The sequence below is a fragment of the Chanos chanos genome, chromosome 12 (genome assembly GCF_902362185.1).
Source record: "Chanos chanos chromosome 12, fChaCha1.1, whole genome shotgun sequence".
Lineage (NCBI taxonomy): Eukaryota > Metazoa > Chordata > Actinopteri > Gonorynchiformes > Chanidae > Chanos > Chanos chanos.
This window is the reverse complement of record NC_044506.1, coordinates 3,430,305-3,450,143: the sequence shown is the minus strand read 5'-3', so window position 1 is coordinate 3,450,143 and position 19,839 is coordinate 3,430,305. Positions and strand designations below refer to the sequence as shown.

Here is a 19,839-nt window from a genome sequence, read left to right as displayed (position 1 = left end):
CCCTTCCCCGTGTGCATCACGCATGCGCCACTCCGGCTAAATCAAATAAACGAACTTGCGTTCCTACAGTTCTGTTTGGTCCTCCCCTGCACTGGTAGTCCTATGGTACTGTAACCAAACAGATGAACAGAGAAAACAGAGGGAGACACGACAACCAGCAAACATTACAACGCAATAAGAACGTTCAAACAGAGCGATATGTATAATAAAGACGGGACAAACATTTAACTCGGTAATTGTGTATGTGTGTAACCTGATACAGAGGGTAACGGTAAAACAAACAGTAAAGACGCTAACAAACACTTAGGTGTAATTGGGGTTAGGGTTTGTAGGGTGTTTTAAAGTGTGAGATTGTGGACGTGAATTGGAAATGTTTGTGTGTATGAAATTGGGTAACCTGCTGCGTGCTTTGAGTGTGCGCCCTCGAAGTTAGCGCGGTATTTTATTGGAATATGTGAATTATTGATATGTATCAATGAAGTAGACGTAACAGGACAGAGACACGAACGAACACTGTGCAACACTGGGGGGGGGGGGGGGGGGGGCGCCGCTCGCGGCCTGAGACAGAGCCCTCTGTCACAGTGTGGAATAATCCTTATTCATTCAGATTTGGTAAACATTTCTTTATGTATTTGATGTTCTGTGATGAAAATATGTGTTTCTAACATTATTCTACAATGCAAAGACAAGAGAATCTATAATACAGTCATGACCTCAGCAAGGTTTTAGTTAATATCTGAAATATATTAAATATTCACAAGAGAGACCGTTAGAGAATCTAAAAGCATGTATTGTTATCAGTGCATCAGATAAACTAGATGCTTTAACTCAGAGAGCTGCACTTCCACCAGAAACACGTTTCATGAGGAGATGAGATGAGATATCAGTCGGTAATGTGCAGCTGGTCTCTTTCACACAGACACATTCATACAGAGTCTATCAGTAAATCACCTCCCTTCTTCACACTGATCAGAGGCCTGAGGAGCTCCAGTCATGATCAGTCTCTCCACATCTTCTAGAAGAAACACAGACACTCTCATTTAATGCAGTCCACCAGAGGATGTTCACAATCCTTAAATGTTCTGGTGTTTTCTTTAATTGCTTTGCCCTTTGGCCTTTACCAGAACCAAAGGCTTCCCTTTGACTGCTGGCACTGTGCCATCTACAGGACTGATGTGAAATAGCATATCATAAGCTTGAAACCCAGAGAAATGGATATTATGCTGTTTCAGAGGCTGTCTGAAATACAAGATACAAGGTGTGTGTGTGTGTGTGTGTGTGTGTGTGTGTAATAGTACAGAGATAAATGTCATGAGCTCACATTACTGCTCATGACTGTTTATATCATCTGTTACGACATGAATAGGACAGTGTCATGTCATATCAGTGTTATGACAGATGGTTTAAGTAAATTTTGATCATCTTTTACTCACTTTTCAGCTGAGACAACCATGACTGCCAAAACTACACTCAAAACAACAGCTAATACAGCATGTACAGCACCCATAACAACAGCAAATACAACAGAACTTACAACAGCCTGTCTAACAAAGGAACCAGACACGACTCATGTAGAAGGTGACCGTCCACACAACTGTTCACATTCATCACTGCCAGCAAGGTTATAAAATGATCTCAGAAAATGAACGCATTTCAAAAACATACATTAATCAGCTTCTGAAGATCAGCTCTTTTATTTCTTTAGATTAATCTTGTGTGTTAATGCATAGACTCCTGATAGTTTAAATTTTGATCCTGTGTGTTAATGCATACACTCCTGATAGTTTAAAGTTTAATCCTGTGTGTCAATGTATAGACTCCCTGAAGAGGTTAGCAATGTGTTACATTTATTCCGTTACACATACTGAAGTAACCTGTGGTCTCTGGTCTCCGTCTGTTGTGACGGAGAAGTAGAACCATTCTCTGTTTCGTATTCTAACATCCCCAAATAAACAACAGCAGAGAGACCCTCTCACTGGTTGCTTTATGTTATGAAATAAACACAAAAGGGGTTGTTAGCACACCACACACTTTGGCATTGGTTTCAAAAGATGTTAAGAAAAAATGGAAGAGATGCTATTACTATTACTCTAGTTTGGAAGATTTATGAAGCTAACCTGTGGCAAAAGTGCCTGAAATGTATGTTATGTTTACATTATGCTGTTTATTTATTTTATTTACTTACTTACAAGATTATTTTTTACTCACACTCAAGTTGTTATTTTGATGAGTACTTTTACTTCTATTTGAGTCATAATTATTATAAAGTAACAGCATTTTTACTTGAGTACAGTTTTTGCTTACTGTGTCCACCTCTGTAGACTCCTGAGAGTTTCACTGTAATGCATCACATCAAACGATTTTCTTTTTCTTTTTCATGTTTTTGTTCTCACCTGATTCCTGAACTTTCTTCTGCTGCTCAGTTTTGCAGGCACATTTGGTCTTTCTCAAAACTCTTATTGAATTCATTAGTCATTTCAATCTCACTGCATGGTTTTATTAAAACTGGGGAACGTTTATGAGTGTTGTTTGTTAAACTGACTCATTTTAGATTAGATTAGATTAGATTAGATTAGATTAGATTCAACTTTACTGTCATTGTGCAGAGTACAGTTACAAAGCCAATGAAATGCAGTAGCAAAGAAATGCAAAGCATAGTATTATTTACAGATTAGTGCAGGTATAGTGAGTACTGCAGTAAGTGATGCTATATCTCACAGTATATACAGCATTATAGACAATGGTGAGCAATATATACAGATATGTACATGTATATATATTAATTATGTTATACACAGAGGTGAAGCTGACAGAGTAGACAAAGGAGTGTATATGTATTGGTTGAATATACATAATAGACAAAATATTTACAGTATGTTGTATGTACAGTTTAAAGCACAACGCTTCATGGAAAAACAACAACAGCAAAAAAGGCAAAAGCACAAAATGTCCCTTTACCTTTAACACAGCACAAAAGTGTCCAGATGAAGATGGTGATGAAAGTCATGCTGACTGTGGGTTAAGTTCGTGGGGCAGGCAGTTCTCAGTCATCAAGTGTTAAACTCACAGGGCTATAAACACTCCCAGAGCACTGAAGCATGTGCTGCCAATGCAAAGTCTCCTCTCTCTATGGAAATGATCTTCCTGGGTGAATATGGCACTTGTAATTAAAGAGTGTTGTGATCACAGACTTAGTGCTGAATGGAACTGCTTATAGCACAATCCGAATGTCTTATATATTATGTACCTCAGACATTTCCGAACCGATATTACACATATTTTCATGAGTTATCAAACTGCTTTTACCTCTATCTAATGTGTACTCTATTTTTTATAAAAAAAAGTCCAATATTCAGAACAGACTATATCATTGTCACTCCCTGTTTCTCTCTCTCCCCCTCTGCTGACCATATTTTTTCCCTTTTTTTCTTAATAGTCTTCCTGGTTTTTTACAGTGTTTTCACATATAATCCTTTTTCAATGAATCAAACTCAGTCTTATTAAAGTGGACCAAAAAGAGGACCAACAGAAAAGGGACTCAGATCCTTTTGCATTCACACTGTGACTTCTTTCGAAATTCAGTTTTCAGTTTTCAGTTTTCTTTCTGGTCCACTTAAGAACTGATGGGGCCTCAAACCTCTTTCTGTTCACAAACGTTATAGCAGCTATCGTCACCAGCATATGGAGGCCCTAAGATGCCATCAGTTTACATTTTAATTTTGATTCAGTTTTCTGGTGATAAAATGTTATTTTTCTTTGTGTTCTCGAGGCCGCAATTTAATTATGTCGCTATCACAGGAAAATTGTTGTTTTTTCGAGATCTCTAATTAATTATGTTGTAATCTTTAGAAAACAAAGTTTCGTTTTTTTTTTTTTTTTTGTGATAATGACTTAAATGAGTCAAGATCTCGAGAAAACAAAGAAAAATAATACGTTATCACGAGAAAACAAAATCTAAATTAAAAGTAAATTCATACTTAGGGCTTCCATAGTTACCAGCAGCCATGGTTACGTCTACTTGTTTTTCCGAGTGTCCCAAAGCAATAGCATGTGATCTGTCTATGGCAAGTCTAGAGGACTAAAATACAATGGCAAAAGGCGAATTGAACCTGGAGCGCTTTGTGTTCACAATGCACATGTTAAGTGAACCGCAACAAGGACTTCAGTTGAACCAGACATTCAGCTCATTTCAGGGGTGTCTGAGGTCGTTTGTGTGTTGACATATGCACAGAAAGTGCTGACTAATCACTCTGAGTTTGTTTTGAGGGCTGAGAGGGACCAAGTGTGAAAACACCGGTAGTTAGTGGATCAGAAGTTCCACCTGTGTTTAGTCAGTATATTTTGTTCTTTTCAGTATAAATACTCCCAGTGTTCCCTTTTCTGGTTGTGTCTGAATGCGTCGTCAATGTGTTGTGTTAACAAGAGCTTCGAATCATGAAACCTCTAAATTCTTCTAAAACCTCTAAGTCTTTTGCTTTGTCCTGGTTATTTCTAATACAGTCTCATCTAATCTGCACATGTGTCCAGAGCTTCCTTCAGTCTGTGACAATCACTAAATGTATGCACATCTTTCAAAGAATAAAATAATCAGCGTTGGGCTGTAAACTTTGTAATTTCATCCTGTGTAGTGTAGTCCACTTGACTACTCACTCAAATCTATGGACAGTTTATTGTCACGGTTTAGGATTCATAGCATCACTCTTCACAAGAGACAAACATAACATGTGATGTGTTAATGTCAAAGCCTGCACCTTGTTGTGGACTTCTGTTTTGAAATATCTTGTGTTCCTATTCCTTGTCTGTCTCCACCCCTCACCTGATTCTGTTTATTCTATTTATTTACCTCGTTTACCCCATTAAGTTCCACCAATCATGTTTGTCCAGTTTGGTTCTCCTCTTGTATTTAAGCCCTTGCGTTTCCCTTGTTTATTGTTATTTGTTTGTGTTTGGATACACTCTGTTTGGCTGCACCATTTGTATCCAGTTTTGTTTCCTGTTTGCACCTGTTTATTTATCAGTCCTCCTTTTTTTTGTTACCATGAGCACTGTGTCTTGCGTTTGGGTCCAGCTCCACTGCACGCCTGACAGTTAAACAGAAAATGCTGCAAAATTCAGCTGAAAAGCACAAAGAGATTTGACCCTGTTGTCTAAGTTTCTGTTTCATTACCTGTGAAAATTGCAGAAAGAATCTGAAAGACCATGGTGATTCCTCACTCAGTGAACCTGACTTTCCTTTTGGGCTGTTTGAAGAACAGTGACGTGTCTTACCATTTGGGCTGGCTGAAGAACAGTGATGTGTCTTGACTGATGTTTGGATGCCTCACTGATCTGATTTGTAGGGTAGCAGTTGGAGGTGGATCAGAGACTCCAATTTTTATAATAATAGATGGGAATTTAGAGTAAACCAATTATAAAATTTAATAAAGTATCCATTACTGTGCAGAGTTATTCACCAGCCAAGAGAGGCAGGTATGTGTTGTAAATACTGCACAAGGTTGGTCTCCATGGACACCAACTAAGGAGACTCCATTTCCCCAAGACAGGCATGAAAAGACTCACCTAGCCTTTGCAAAAGCTCACCTGGACAAAGAAGAAAGCTTTTGGTCATCCGAACACAGAAATGATGACCAAAAGGTTTCTTCTTCTCTATGATTGAGAGCTGGAGCCCTCCTTGTTTGGCAGCCATGGAGAGCAGCCTTGTACAGTGTCTGCTGGAATGTCTGCCTTGAGATATTGGTACCAGAATTGCTCAGATTCATCAGGATGGCCTTGTTGGTAATCCTTGGATTCTTCTTGGCCTCTCACACTGCCATTCTTGCCAGCACAGGGGTTACTTTGGGTTCATTTAATTTGTGCAGGGAGTAAAATTGTCTCTGCTCAGTTTTTAGACCTCTGTATCAAAAGAGGCAAGAGCAGCCCTTATTTATGTAGCCCATGTCAGAAAAGAAAGACATGGCGATATCTGTCTATATCTATAGTAAAAGCTAAAACGAGATCTCGTGAAAGAAGAAATTACTAATTGTGTGGCTGTTACACTGTCTTGTGTAGATTGTTTTTTTTGTTTTTTTTTTTCCCTTGGGTTCATTATAAGATTTGCGATCAGACAAGATGGCGAGCCTGCCCTGGGTAGAAGGCCTGACCAGCTCCCACATGGTTTCCTCAACGGACTGACTGAACTCCAAAACTTCACGTTTGGACTCAGATAAGACTCTTTGCACACAGAGAATCCAAAACACAAAGGACTTAGAAAAAAAAAAAAAAAAGGCGGGGGGGGGGGCAGTTTCTTTTTTCTGTATTTGTTCTTGTGTGCACTTGTTCTTTTATAGTGTGCACCCCCTTTTTTCCTCATTTTTGTACATTTTATCAAGACAAGGGTTAATTTCTTTATTCACTTATTTATTTTATTGTTGTATACACATACTCATCTTACATAAACATATATCCATCTCTACATTTACACTCACATTCATACACACACATAAACACGAAGGGAAGAAAAGGGGATACTGTACAAAATAAAGTCTCTTGTAGTTTTCAAAGATCATGGTTTTGATGACTACCTAGACTGTATATACTATATATATATATATAAGTATAGCATTTGAAGGGTATTAGAGCAAGAGCGCTACATTTATCTTTACTGAAACATTCCAGACTCATTAGGGGTTTTTTGTTGTTTACTTTGTAGTCTAGTTTCCCTTAGTTAAATGGATTTTTTCCCACTGAACCAGCATCCAACCGAAAGGGAGTGTGAAGTAGAGTCGGTGCCAAAAAACAAACAGACAAACAAACAAACAAACAAAAGTCAAAAAGTTAAAGCGGTTATTGTTGCATGCACAGTTAAAACAACGTCATAGAAAATCACACATGCGTAGGACAGATCGGGCAGTGTCCTAAAAGAGATTAAATTCTGAGCATGTACTGATTTTGGCGCATGTGCCGAATGAATCGTAGTTCCGGGTACGGACTTACACATGGAATAGCGCCAAAGCTTCAAACTGATCAAACCCCTCCTGGTGTTTCAGTGATGTCTGAAGCTTCTGACGTCATCAGCCACGTAGTTGTGGTAATTTGATACAAGCTTCGACACAGTGTTTCGAACCAGTACGCCTCACAAAAGCTTCAGAGCTTTGGTATCGAACATCCCATCACTATGTCTTGTATTTCCCCTTGGTGTGCGTACATGTAAAGTAAGTAATTCCATAATCTACACAGTTAAATAATATGCATAGCGGTCTCACAGTATTTTCTGTGTCGTTTGGTTGCCTCGCAAACGTTGTTTTAAGTTAAGCCTGTTTCTCACATTCTCTTGTAGTTGTTTTTGCTAACTATCCCAGGCCCAAGCCGTGTCAGATAATAGTAAGAACAACGATAACAATCATTGGGACGTAAGCCACTAATGTTTTATTGGTGTCGTGACATTACGGTGGTATCTTCATACATCATTCTCACTTAATATGATAAATAATCAATTATTAGTTCTTGGGCATGTGAGGTAGTTGGTCCGGGCAACTAAATACTTATCTATATATCTATGCATCCGATAATGAGTGCTCCTCTCTCTATGGAAATGATCTTCCTGTGTAAACAGGTCTCTTGTAATTAAAGAGAGTTGTGAATACTGACTTGGTGCTAAATAGAAAAATAGTCAATTTTATAATCAATGAGAACTGTGAACACCGACTTGGTGCTGAATGGAAATCCTGCCAGTTGCAGCATAATCAAAATATTCTCATTATTTCCTTCACAAATTTGTGACCCAAGTTACTAATGTTTTTAGTACTTTAGTACTTTAGTATCTATTTTGTACTCTATAGTTTATATGGTGACCCATATTCAACTAGCCTGTATCACTGTAACTGTGCTCTGTGTGCTCTCTGTCCCCCTCTACTGGTCAATTTATCATACATTTGTACATTCACTTCCCTGTTTTTGGTCAGTGTATCAGTAGTTCCACATGTTTGGTTAATATTGTCTTTTTCTGTCCAGTATATATACTTTTAGTTTTCCCTTCTTTGGTTGTGTGGAGGTATGTTGTCAATGTGTCGTATTAACCAGAAGTTTGAATCTTAAAGCCTGTCAGTGTCCAGAAGTCTTCCGCTTCATCATTTTGCTCCAAACACTAAATGTATGTACATAATTCAAAGAAAAAATAAATAGTTTTGAGCTGTAAACTTAGAACTGATAACATCACTCTTCACAAGAGACAAACATGACATAAGAGTCAACTGAAAAACACAGACAGATTTCACTCTGTTATCTAGGTTTCTGTTTTTGTTTTTGTTGTTGTTGTTGTTGTTGTTGTTGTTGTTGTTGTTTTTTTCACCTGTGAAAACGGTGAAAGGATCTGAGAGACAATGGTGATTCCTCACTCAGTGAACCTGACTTTCTATTTGTGCTGTTTGAAGAACAGTGACGTGTCTTGGCTGATGATTGGCGTCTCCCTCACCTGATCTGTATGGTAGCATTTGGAGGTGGATCAGAAATGTCAAAATTTATAATAATAGACAGGAGTGCAGAGTAAAATGGTCCTGAAATCTAATAAAGTATTCAATAGAGTTCTCTACAAGTCAAGATAAACAGGCATGTGTTATTGTAAATAAAGATAAGGCATATTAGAGTGGTAGTGTAAATAAAGATAAGGTATATTAGAGTGGTAGTGTAAATAAAGATAAGGTATATTAGAGTGTTAGTGTAAATAAAGATAAGGTACATTAGAGTGGTAGTGTAAATAAAGATAAGGTATATTAGAGTGGTAGTGTAAATAAAGATAAGGTATATTAGAGTGGTAGTGTAAATAAAGATAAGGTATATTAGAGTGGTAGTGTAAATAAAGATAAGGTATATTAGAGTGGTAGTGTAAATAAAGATAAGGTATATTAGAGTGGTAGTGTAAATAAAGATAAGGTATATTAGAGTGGTAGTGTAAATAAAGATAAGGTATATTAGAGTGGTAGTGTGACAGGTGTCAGAGAGAAAAGAAGGATACCCAAGGTGTGTTGGTGTGATGACCTTGTCTCCTCCCCTCGCTGGTTCTACCATTCAGTGTTCAGTGTCACCAATCTACTGATCACCAGTCGCACTTCACCGTCATCATCTGCACCTGTTTGTGTTTGTTCATTGTGTTTGTTCCACCCCTTTCTAATGAGTCTGTTTGTATAAATATCACATCCCTAACTATCACCCTTTGTGAAGTCTTAACTAAGACCTCTTTGACAAAATGTATCTGTTTCCTCTGTAGCTGATCCTTGTATTTATCTGCATTTGATCCTTGTCTTTGTCTGCCACCTTGTTCTTATCAAATAAAACCCATTTGCACATACATCAAGCCTTCTCTGAACTCAGTGATAGTTGGACCTTGTCATATACAGTATGGCCCAGCAACAAGATCCTGATTTCACCTAACACTGATAAATTACTGTCTGAAAACTTAAGACAATACCATTAATGGAAAATGACCTTACACAGAATAACCTTTAGTCACGGTTTACGTCATGCACAAGGAGTAAGATAGATTACAGTATTAAGAAGGCATCTTTTATGGTGGAAGCTGACAACTCACCTTTTATGGTGGAAGCTGACAACTCACCTCTGGTCTTCAAGGCTGGTCATCCCTCAGTTCCAGGCTGTCTGTGTGAGGATAAACTATTTTACACAAAGTTAATGATAAGGGGATTTCTGAGTTCTGTTAGCTGCACAGGGGTCATCTGTGTCTCACACAGGGTGGTAACTCACTCGTTCTCAGATCTAAGTGTCCTCCATCAGCACTCCTGCAGAAACATCTTAAAACAAGACAGATCCCAAACATCAGTTTTATGTCACTGAAGGTGAAATTTGTGACCCTAACATGGGCCTTATGTTATCTGCTGTTAAGCTCTAAATTAGTGCTGGCGAGTTGGTCATTTATATACTGTATAGGTATATGAATAGTATATGGTAAATGTGATATATACATAGTAACTGTTATACACTGTACGTGTATCTGTATCTGTACATGTACGTGTATGTTATTACGTCCCCGGTGGAGTGTGGTGTCTAGGGGTATGTAGAGGGGACGTAGCATAAATAAAACCCGCCACCTGTCCTGGTCTGGGACAGTGTGATGGCGAGGAAAAACACGGACACGGGGAATCAATGTGTAACAAGTCTGTGATATATTAGGGATATTAAGAAAGTGATATTTACAAGTAGATATTTACACACACACACACACACACACACACACACACACACACACACACACACACACACTCAAAAAAGAAAAAGAAAAAAAAAAAAAAAAAAAAAAAAAAAAAAAAACACACACTTGAAGATGGGAAAGGACTACAGACGGTGCCAAAGGAAAGAAACAAGCAAAACAAAAACCACCCTAAATACCTACACTAATAATACATACTGTACTACAAAACAAAAACCACCCTAAATACCTACACAAGTAACACACACTGAACTACAAAACAAAAACCACCCTAAATACCTACTCTAATAATACACACTGAACTACAAAACAAAAACCACCCTAAATATCTACACTAATAATACACACTGTACTACAAAACAAAAACCACCCTAAATATCTACACTAATAATACACACTGTACTACTGTGATGAATGTGACAGAAGACCCAAATGCAGAGCTCTGATACTTTAATACAACCGTTCAACGAATCCAAATCAGAATCCTTAGGAGTAGTCAAGAAACACAAGCCAGGGTCAAAAATCCAATGGAGAGTTAACAGGAATAAGTACAAACAAATCCAAACACGAATGACAATGAGCAGGGTCAAAAAGGCAGGCAAAGGGTCAAACACAGGAACAGACTATCAGACACAATCAGCAAAAGTTCAACAGCGTTCAGTAGAGCAAGCTCAATACCTCACAAGGAGGTGCTTGCTACTGCAGCCCTTAAATCCCCCAGTGGTGATTAGGTGGATTTGCTGCAGGTGTGTCAAAACTCAGGAGACTCAGAGCGTGGGCGTGGCTGAACAGAGGATTGGCTGGGAGCAGGTCTGACAACTACAAAACAAAAACCACCCTAAATATCTACACTAATAATACACACTGAACTACAAAACAAAAAACACCCTAAATATCTACACTAATAATTCACACTGAACTACAAAACAAAAACCACCCTAAATACCTACACAAATAATACACACTGAACTACTAAACAAAAACCACCCTAAATACCTACTGTTCTGTCCTTGCCGGACGTAAGATTAACTGAAGGTATCCAGCTAGACAGACAGCGAACATGCGAGGGTAGATTCAAACTTCCTCTTTATTTTTTGTAAAACTGAAATAAACAGAAAATGATACAATCAGTTTCTTTCTTGGTAACAAACAACGCAGACAAGTTATATTGTCTCAGCGAAACAAAGTATATCTTACGCCTGACAGCGCAGCCTACCATCTACCATATAAACAGTAGCACAATTGCTAACATCATTAGCCTAGTAACGGAATTTTTGTAACCTTCGAAACCAACTATACAAACCAGCAACTTGTTGTATTCACATCAGAAACATTTCAAAACATAAAATGTCAAACTGTCAACACAGGATGACTACTTACAAACATATGTGGGCCAAAACTCCACCGAGTGAAGAAATCGCTTGTACCTCACAGACAAGTGGTTCGTTACTAAATTGAAGTCACATGACCACGAGCTTAACAAACAAAACTGCAGCCATAAGAGGGCGCCAAACCTATTATTTACATGAAATTAAAGCGTTACCAACACACTCCCCGCCTGGTATAATTAATTTTATACCACTCTTTTCTCTTATCAGTCTTTCTTGACAGGTTCCTTGCGGAGCAGGAGGACGAGCTGCGACACTGGACGTAAGTACACCCGTGGAGCTCCTTGCTTCACAACTCTAACCTCCACTTTTCTGATTCTTTTGTCTTGACTCGAAATGCTCTTGACAATGAGACCAACGGGCCATTCATTTCGTTTGGCTTGGTCATCCTTCAGTAAGACAATGTCTCCGACCTGGACATCACACTTGTCTTTGATCCATTTCCTTCTGGACTGGAGTGTTATCAGGTACTCTTGTCTCCACCGCTTCCAAAATGTATCAGCGAGACATTGAACATACCGCCATTGTTTCTTGTATAGGTCTTTTAGGTCAAACACTCCTTCGGGAGCCGGCGCAGCACCCGCTTTTTGTGTGAGGAGCATTGCTGGCGTCAGGACAGAGGGAGAGTCTGGGTCCGTGGTCACAGGAACCAGTGGGCGAGCATTCATTATCGCCATAACTTCTGCCATCAAGGTGGTGAGGACTTCATGAGAAAGACGAGTGGGGCCTGACTGGAGCAACAATGCGTCCAGGATCCGACGGGCGATGCCGATCATCCTCTCCCAAGAGCCTCCCATATGGGATGAATGTGGTGTATTGAAGGTCCATGAGCATCCTTCCGAGCTGAGGTAATCTTGGATCTCGGGATCATCTGTGCAGATCTTTAACTCTCTACAGGCTCCGACGAAGTTGGTTCCACGGTCCGATCTGAGAACTTTGGAAGGGCCTCGTGTGGCAAAAAAAACGTCTTAAAGCATTGATAAAACTTGAGGTGGACATGGATTCTACTACCTCTATGTGGACAGCTCGTGTTCCCAGGCAGGTAAACAGCACTGCCCAGCGTTTGTTCTCTGCTGTACCCCCTCTAGTTCGCCGTGAGACAACGCTCCATGGCCCGAAGACATCTAGGCCAACCCTAGTGAACGGGGGCTCCATGGCAAGTCTGTCCACAGGCAAATCAGCCATCTTTTGCTCCTCAGGCTTCCCTCGTAGTTTACGGCATGTGACGCACTCATAGATCACGCTGGAGACTAATTTCCTTGCACCGATTATCCACACACCAGCAGAGCGAAGCGCTCCTTCAGTGAAGTGGCGACCTTGGTGGGCAACATCTTGGTGGTACTGTCTCACCAGCAAGGTTGCCACATGATGTTTCTTGGGAAGTATAACCGGGTGTCTTTCATCATACGGAAGGTCAGCTAAAGATATCCGGCCTCCTACCCTCAACACTCCATCTCTGTCAATAAAGGGGTTCAGCCCCCACAAGGGACTTGTTTTGAAAACTTGCTCTCCTCTTTGCAGTTTTCTGACCTCATCCCTGAATGCCAACTGTTGGACGCTCCAGATGACCCGCAATTTGGCTTGTGTTTGTGGATTTTCAGGGTTTTGCTTTGGAGACTTGGACTTGCTCCTCACTACACTGATGAGCTTTGCCATTCCTCGTATAAGCCGCTTCCAAGAAGAAAAACGTTCGAACCTGTGTGGACCAAAAAAGCTGTCGATGGCGTTAGTTGTGAAAACACTGATTTCTGGGCGAATCTCTGTGTCCTGCTCTGGTTCGACAAGATGAAACTTACTTCGTGTCAGTGGTGCAGACAACTGTTGGACTTGCCTCAGGAATGAGGGGCCGGTGAACCAGCTTGTTTGTTGCAGTAAGCTTGCTGTTATTGGCCTTGTTGCAAAGTCGGCTGGATTGTGGTCCGTTGAGACATGATGCCACTGTGTCGGAGTAGTGGACTTCCTAATTCTTGAGACTCTGTTAGATACGTAGACATAAAACCGTCGTGAAGTATTATGGATATATCCTAACACAATCTTGCTGTCTGTATAATACTTCACGGTTTGAAACCCAAGATCCATCTCTTGGCAAATGAGCTCTGCCATCTCTACAGCAAGAACTGCCGCGCACAGCTCCAATCGTGGGATTGTGTGTGCGGGTTTTGGTGCCAACTTGGCTTTTCCCATGACGAATCCAGTGAGGCACTGTCCCTGCTTGTCAAGAATTCGTATATAGGCAACAGCTGCAATTGCCATTGATGAGGCATCAGAGAATACACACAGTTCTCGGTACTGTGCTGAGGAAAGAGACAATGGAACATAAGGTCTGGGAATGTGTAAGAGCTCTACATCCAAAAGAGAGTCTTTCCATGCATTCCAATGCTTTTCTTTGGCAGGTGGAAGAGGATCATCCCAGTCACATGGTTCAGCGGTAAGTTCTCGGATGAGGGCCTTTCCCTGAACAGTAATAGGTGCCACGAACCCTAAGGGATCATATAAACTATTGACTGTAGAGAGTACACCTCGCTTAGTGAAGGGCCTTTTCTCCTTAGAGACTTGAAAAGTGAAGGCATCCGATTCAAGGCTCCAGCTCAGACCGAGGCTTCGCTGCAGAGGTAAAGGGTCAGCCCCCAGGTCTAAGTCCTTGAGGTCCTTTGCTAGGTCATCACTGGGGAATGCCTCCATCACCTTGCTACTGTTTGAGGCGATTTTGTGTAGTCGTAAATTTGACTCTGCTAACATCATCTGTGTTTTTTGTAGGAGACTGATCGCATCTGTTTCGGTGGCGAGGGAAGTCAGACCATCGTCAACGTAAAAGTTCCTGGTGACGAACTGCTTTGCACCTTTGCCATGTTCTGTTTGTCCAGCTTGGGCAGCTCTTCTTAGCCCATAGATCGCCACAGCTGGTGAGGGGCTGTTCCCAAACACGTGCACCTTCATACGATACTCCGTAACCTCTTTTGCAAGGTCATTGTCTCGGTACCAGAGAAAGCGCAGGTAATTGCGGTGGTCTTCTCTTACAGTGAAACAGTAAAACATCTGTTCCACATCTACTGTTATGGCTATGGGCTCCTTTCTGAACCGAATCAGGACACCGACTAGACTGTTATTTAAGTCTGGGCCACTTAGGAGAACATCATTCAATGACACACCTTCATATTTGGCGCTGGAGTCAAAAACCACCCGTATTTGTCCAGGCTTTTGCGGGTGGTACACTCCAAACAATGGAAGGTACCAGCATTCGTCATCAGGCTTTAAGGCAGGTGCTAGCTCTGCTTGCTGATTGTCAAAGATCCTCTGCATGAATTTAACAAAGTGATCTCTCATGTCTGCCCTCTTGTCGAGGCTGCGTCTGAGGTTGTAGAACCGTTTGAGAGCCTGGTCTCGATTGTTTGGTAGTCGCTGCCTGGGTGTTACAAAGGGCAGGGGAGCAACCCAGCTGTTTGTCTCGTCTTGATACATCTCGTCTTGCATGACTTTGAGGAAACATTCATCCTCTAGTGAAGGTGCTGGCCTTTCATCATCCTCCCTCCTGACAAACACTGTGTCACCGAGGCTGTCTGTTTGGATTCTGTGGTAAGTATCTCTGTGGTTTCGTGTGGTATAACCCAGTTGGTCTGCAGTCAACTTCTCTTTTGCATGTATACTGTTGACGCATGGACTGAGATATGATGGTCTTCCATTAAGTAACATGTTGGTTTTATAGGTCATCACAGAGGCTGGCTTGTGTGTGCGTCCCAAACAGACGTCTCCTATAACAACCCAGCCGAGGTCGAGGCGCTGGGCGAATGGCGCATCCTGCGGCCCGTTGCGCTGTTCTCTCACTTTGTGCAGTCTCAGCACGTCTCTTCCTAAGAGCAGAAGAATTTGTGCCTTTGTGTCCATGGGCGGGATCTTGTGCGCAATGGCCTTTAAGTGAGGATGGTGTTGCGCAACCTCAGGAGAGGGTATCTCAGACCGGTCCTCAGGAATCATGTCACATTCCAACAATGGGGGTAGAGGTATTTTCACATGACCATCTATGGACTCGATGATAAAATGTTTTGCTCTCCTTCCTTCCATTTCCATAGTGCCTGAGCACGTCTTGAGCGTGTAAGGTTCTGTGCCTCCTGTAACACTGAAAAGGTCAAAAAATTCTGAGCGTGCAAGAGAGCGGTTGCTCTGATCATCTAAGACTGCATATAATTTGACTGCCTTCTCCATCTGGCCTAATGGATACACCTTGGCAAGGCAGATCTTGGCACAAGACCTAGGGCTACGCCGGTCTCCACAGACTTCCGTGCACATCACTGTTGCCGAGGTTGAGGTTTCTCTCACTTGAGGCTCCCCGCCGTGCTGTTCCTCCTCTGGGGGTGGTCTGATGTCGTGAGGGGCCGGGCCAGGATGTAATGCCGTATTGTGTCTGTCGCTTTCACACTCTTTACAGCTGATTTTAACTGTACAGTTCTTTGCCAGGTGTTTGGTGGATGCACAACACCTAAAACAGATGTTCTTCTCTTTCAGGTATGCTTTTCTTTCTTCAAGAGGCTTGCTCCGGAAGCTGCGGCATTTTCTGAGAGGGTGCGGCTTCTTATGGAGGGGGCATTGCTTGTCCGGGTCCCCACACTCTTCGGATTCCTTTGCTGCGGACTCATGTGAGACATCTGTCTTTCTCACTGATATCTGTGTTCTGTTGTTGTTCTTCACAGGTCTCTCAACTTTCCCCATACACACCGATAGAAAGGAGAAGCTGGGGTCATTTCGAATTCTAGCCTGCTCTTGTATGAATTTCGAAAAGGCAGAGAAAGGTGGAAATGTAACATCATGATCCATTTTGAACTTGGACGCCCATGAAATCCATTTCTCTTGCAGTGCATACGGTAGCTTCTCCACTATGGGATTGATGCCACGTGCTGTGTCTAGGAAGGCAAGTCCAGGTGAGTAACCTTCTGCTTTAGCAAGTTCTAGCTCGAGTAAGAGGTCTCCTAATTCTCTCAGCTTGCCATTCTCTCTGGCAGATATTTTTGGAAAGTCTTCAATTTTCTTGAAGAGGGCATGTTCTATTGCTTCAGGAGCTCCATACGTTTCTTCTAAACGCTGCCAAACCATTCTGAGGCCTGCTGTGACATTGTGAACTTGTGCAGAGCTGACTCTCCTCGCTTGCTCTGACGACTGTGGCCCTAGCCATTTGATGAGAAGGTCAAGTTCCTCTCTAGGTGAAAAAGACAAGTCTCTGGTCACATTTAAAAAGGAGGATTTCCATCCTCGGTAGTTTTGTGGGCTGTCATCAAATTTTTGTAAAGTGGCTGACACCAGCTCTCGTCTCATTAAATATTTTGCTACGTCAGTCACAGTTGATGCATCATGGCAGGTAGGTGGTGATGACCTGTGTGGTTCATAATGGCATACTAGACTTGGGTTTGTTGCACATGGAGCAGGTTCTGAGTTATGGTGATTGCTAGGAAGGTGTTGCTGAATCAGCTCCTGATACGTGCTGATTGGTCCTCCTGATAAGTCTTCTTCTTTCAAAACAGGTGCATAAGGCGGAGTTGGTTGTGCGACTGTGTTTGTATTTTCTCCTGTGTAATATGATGACGGCTGTATGGCATTTGACGCTGATCGATTTGTTACTTGGTTATTTTGTGCATCTGATTGACTGTCAACATAGTCTTGGACTCTTTGCTTATGATCTGCAGAGGCAATTGAAAGATGTTCAAATTTGTGGTGTTGTGGCTCCTCGTACTGAGCTGCAGCTTCAAAGATCTCAGCTTCAGCTGATGCAGCAGCAGCCATTTTCTTTACTTTAAGAACATGAAGTTGAGCTTGAATCTGCGCTTGTTGTTTCATAGCTTCTGCTTCTTGCTCCGCATAGATCAACTGCGCTTGTGCAGCCTCTGCTTTGGCACGCGCTCTGAGCGCTGCAACGCTTGCTGATGACCTACTGGATAGCTTTGATGAGCTAGAACAACGGGACCTTGTTGTAACAGACTCCGCTGTAACATTCTTTTCAGTGCGCTCCATCTGCTTAATGTGGGATTTGATGTCTGATGGCTTCGACATAATGTATACAGTAACTGTCTTCGAGTGATGGTGTCCGCTGAGTAATATGTTTTTTTACTGTTCTGTCCTTGCCGGACGTAAGATTAACTGAAGGTATCCAGCTAGACAGACAGCGAACATGCGAGGGTAGATTCAAACTTCCTCTTTATTTTTTGTAAAACTGAAATAAACAGAAAATGATACAATCAGTTTCTTTCTTGGTAACAAACAACGCAGACAAGTTATATTGTCTCAGCGAAACAAAGTATATCTTACGCCTGACAGCGCAGCCTACCATCTACCATATAAACAGTAGCACAATTGCTAACATCATTAGCCTAGTAACGGAATTTTTGTAACCTTCGAAACCAACTATACAAACCAGCAACTTGTTGTATTCACATCAGAAACATTTCAAAACATAAAATGTCAAACTGTCAACACAGGATGACTACTTACAAACATATGTGGGCCAAAACTCCACCGAGTGAAGAAATCGCTTGTACCTCACAGACAAGTGGTTCGTTACTAAATTGAAGTCACATGACCACGAGCTTAACAAACAAAACTGCAGCCATAAGAGGGCGCCAAACCTATTATTTACATGAAATTAAAGCGTTACCAACACACCTACACTAATAACACACACTGTACTACAAAACAAAAACCACCCTAAATACCTACACAAATAATACACACTGAACTACAAAACAAAAACCACCCTAAATACCTACACTAATAATACACACTGAACTACAAAACATAAACCACCCTAAATACCTACACAAATAATACACACTGTACTACAAAACAAAAACCACCCTAAATACCTACACTAATAATACACACTGAACTACAAAACAAAAACCACCCTAAATACCTACACTAATAATACACACTGAACTACAAAACAAAAACCACCCTAAATATCTACACTAATAATACACACTGTACTACAAAACAAAAAGGTGGCAGAGCCAAAAGAAAACTAACTACACTAGTTATGTAATAACAAAACATACACTAATGGCATCCACTTATAACCTATCCCTATACAGAGTGAACACTACTGCAGGGATCCCCTCCCTTACCTGTCCTTCTCCCCGCGATAACCAAAACACCAGATCCAATGCACAATCCACAAACAAAGTCAGTAAACAAAAATTCAGAGTCGTAAACAGAATGGAAAGTTTGTCAGAATAGCAAAAAAACATGAAAGCACAGTTACAGAACGAGATCGAAATCTAAAAACAGTTACAGTTGGGTATGTTTAAATCTTGCCTCTCTGCCACTGGTTGGCCAAGCCGAAAGGGGCACTCCACTGCTGGTTGGCCAGGCTGGCATGAGGAGGCGGGACGTAACATCAGGCCAGATGGAACTGACAGCATTTTGGGCCACAGCTGGGAACCTGGAGAGAGAGAGAGAGAGAGACGCAGACGAAACAACACACACAAATAAAGCACACAGTGCACCTCACGTAACAGTGGCAATTAGTAGGATCCCTATATACGCTTTCTCTGAGCATTATTACCGGACATTTTGATCGGCAAGTTTTTAATTTATCGAGGTGAATAGGGAAGCATTAGGACCATGTTAGGGTCACAGAGTTCACCTTAGGTCACATAAAAATGATGTTTATGGATTTGTCATTATTTGCATGCTGTGCTCTGTCTTGTTTTAAGATGTCTCTGCAGGAGTGCTGATGGAGGACACCTAGATCTGAGAAAGTGAGTTACCACCCTGTGTGAGACACAGATGACCCCTGTACAGCTGCTAGAACGTTGAGATCCTCAGACTTTCTCTCTCATCTTTAACTTTGTGTAAAGTAGTTTATCCTCACACAGACAGACTGGCACTGAGGGATGACCAGCCTTGAAGACCAGAGATGATTTGTCAGCTGCCCCCACAGGAGATGTCTGATTAATATTGTAATCTGTACTACTTCCTGTGTATGACATAAACTGTGACTAAACTGTGATATCTAAAAATATTTCAAGGACAGAAACTGATCTTATGAGAAGAACCAGCTTATGCAGAAATATGAAGAAAAATATGCTAAATGTTATTTGTAATACTTGTTGTCTGATAGTTGTCTCACTGAAGGGGATGACGAAAAAATTAATGTTAGATGTTAGAACTGAATTAATGTTAGAACTGAATGTCTCCATTCCTAAAAGACTGAACTTAAATTATGAAAGAAAGAAAGAAAGAAAGAAAGAAAGAAAGAAAGAAAGAAAG

At 41.2% G+C, this 19,839-nt stretch overlaps 1 gene segment (V, D, J or C); it reads left to right on the top strand.

Annotated features, from left to right (window-relative positions):
- LOC115825274 (Ig kappa chain V-III region MOPC 63-like) overlaps positions 1-19,839 on the top strand; it is an 81,768-nt gene that overhangs the window by 56,705 nt on the left and 5,224 nt on the right. Inside the window, 1 exon segment of the V gene segment in view lies at positions 13,559-13,572. Coding sequence covers positions 13,559-13,572 — 14 coding nt within the window.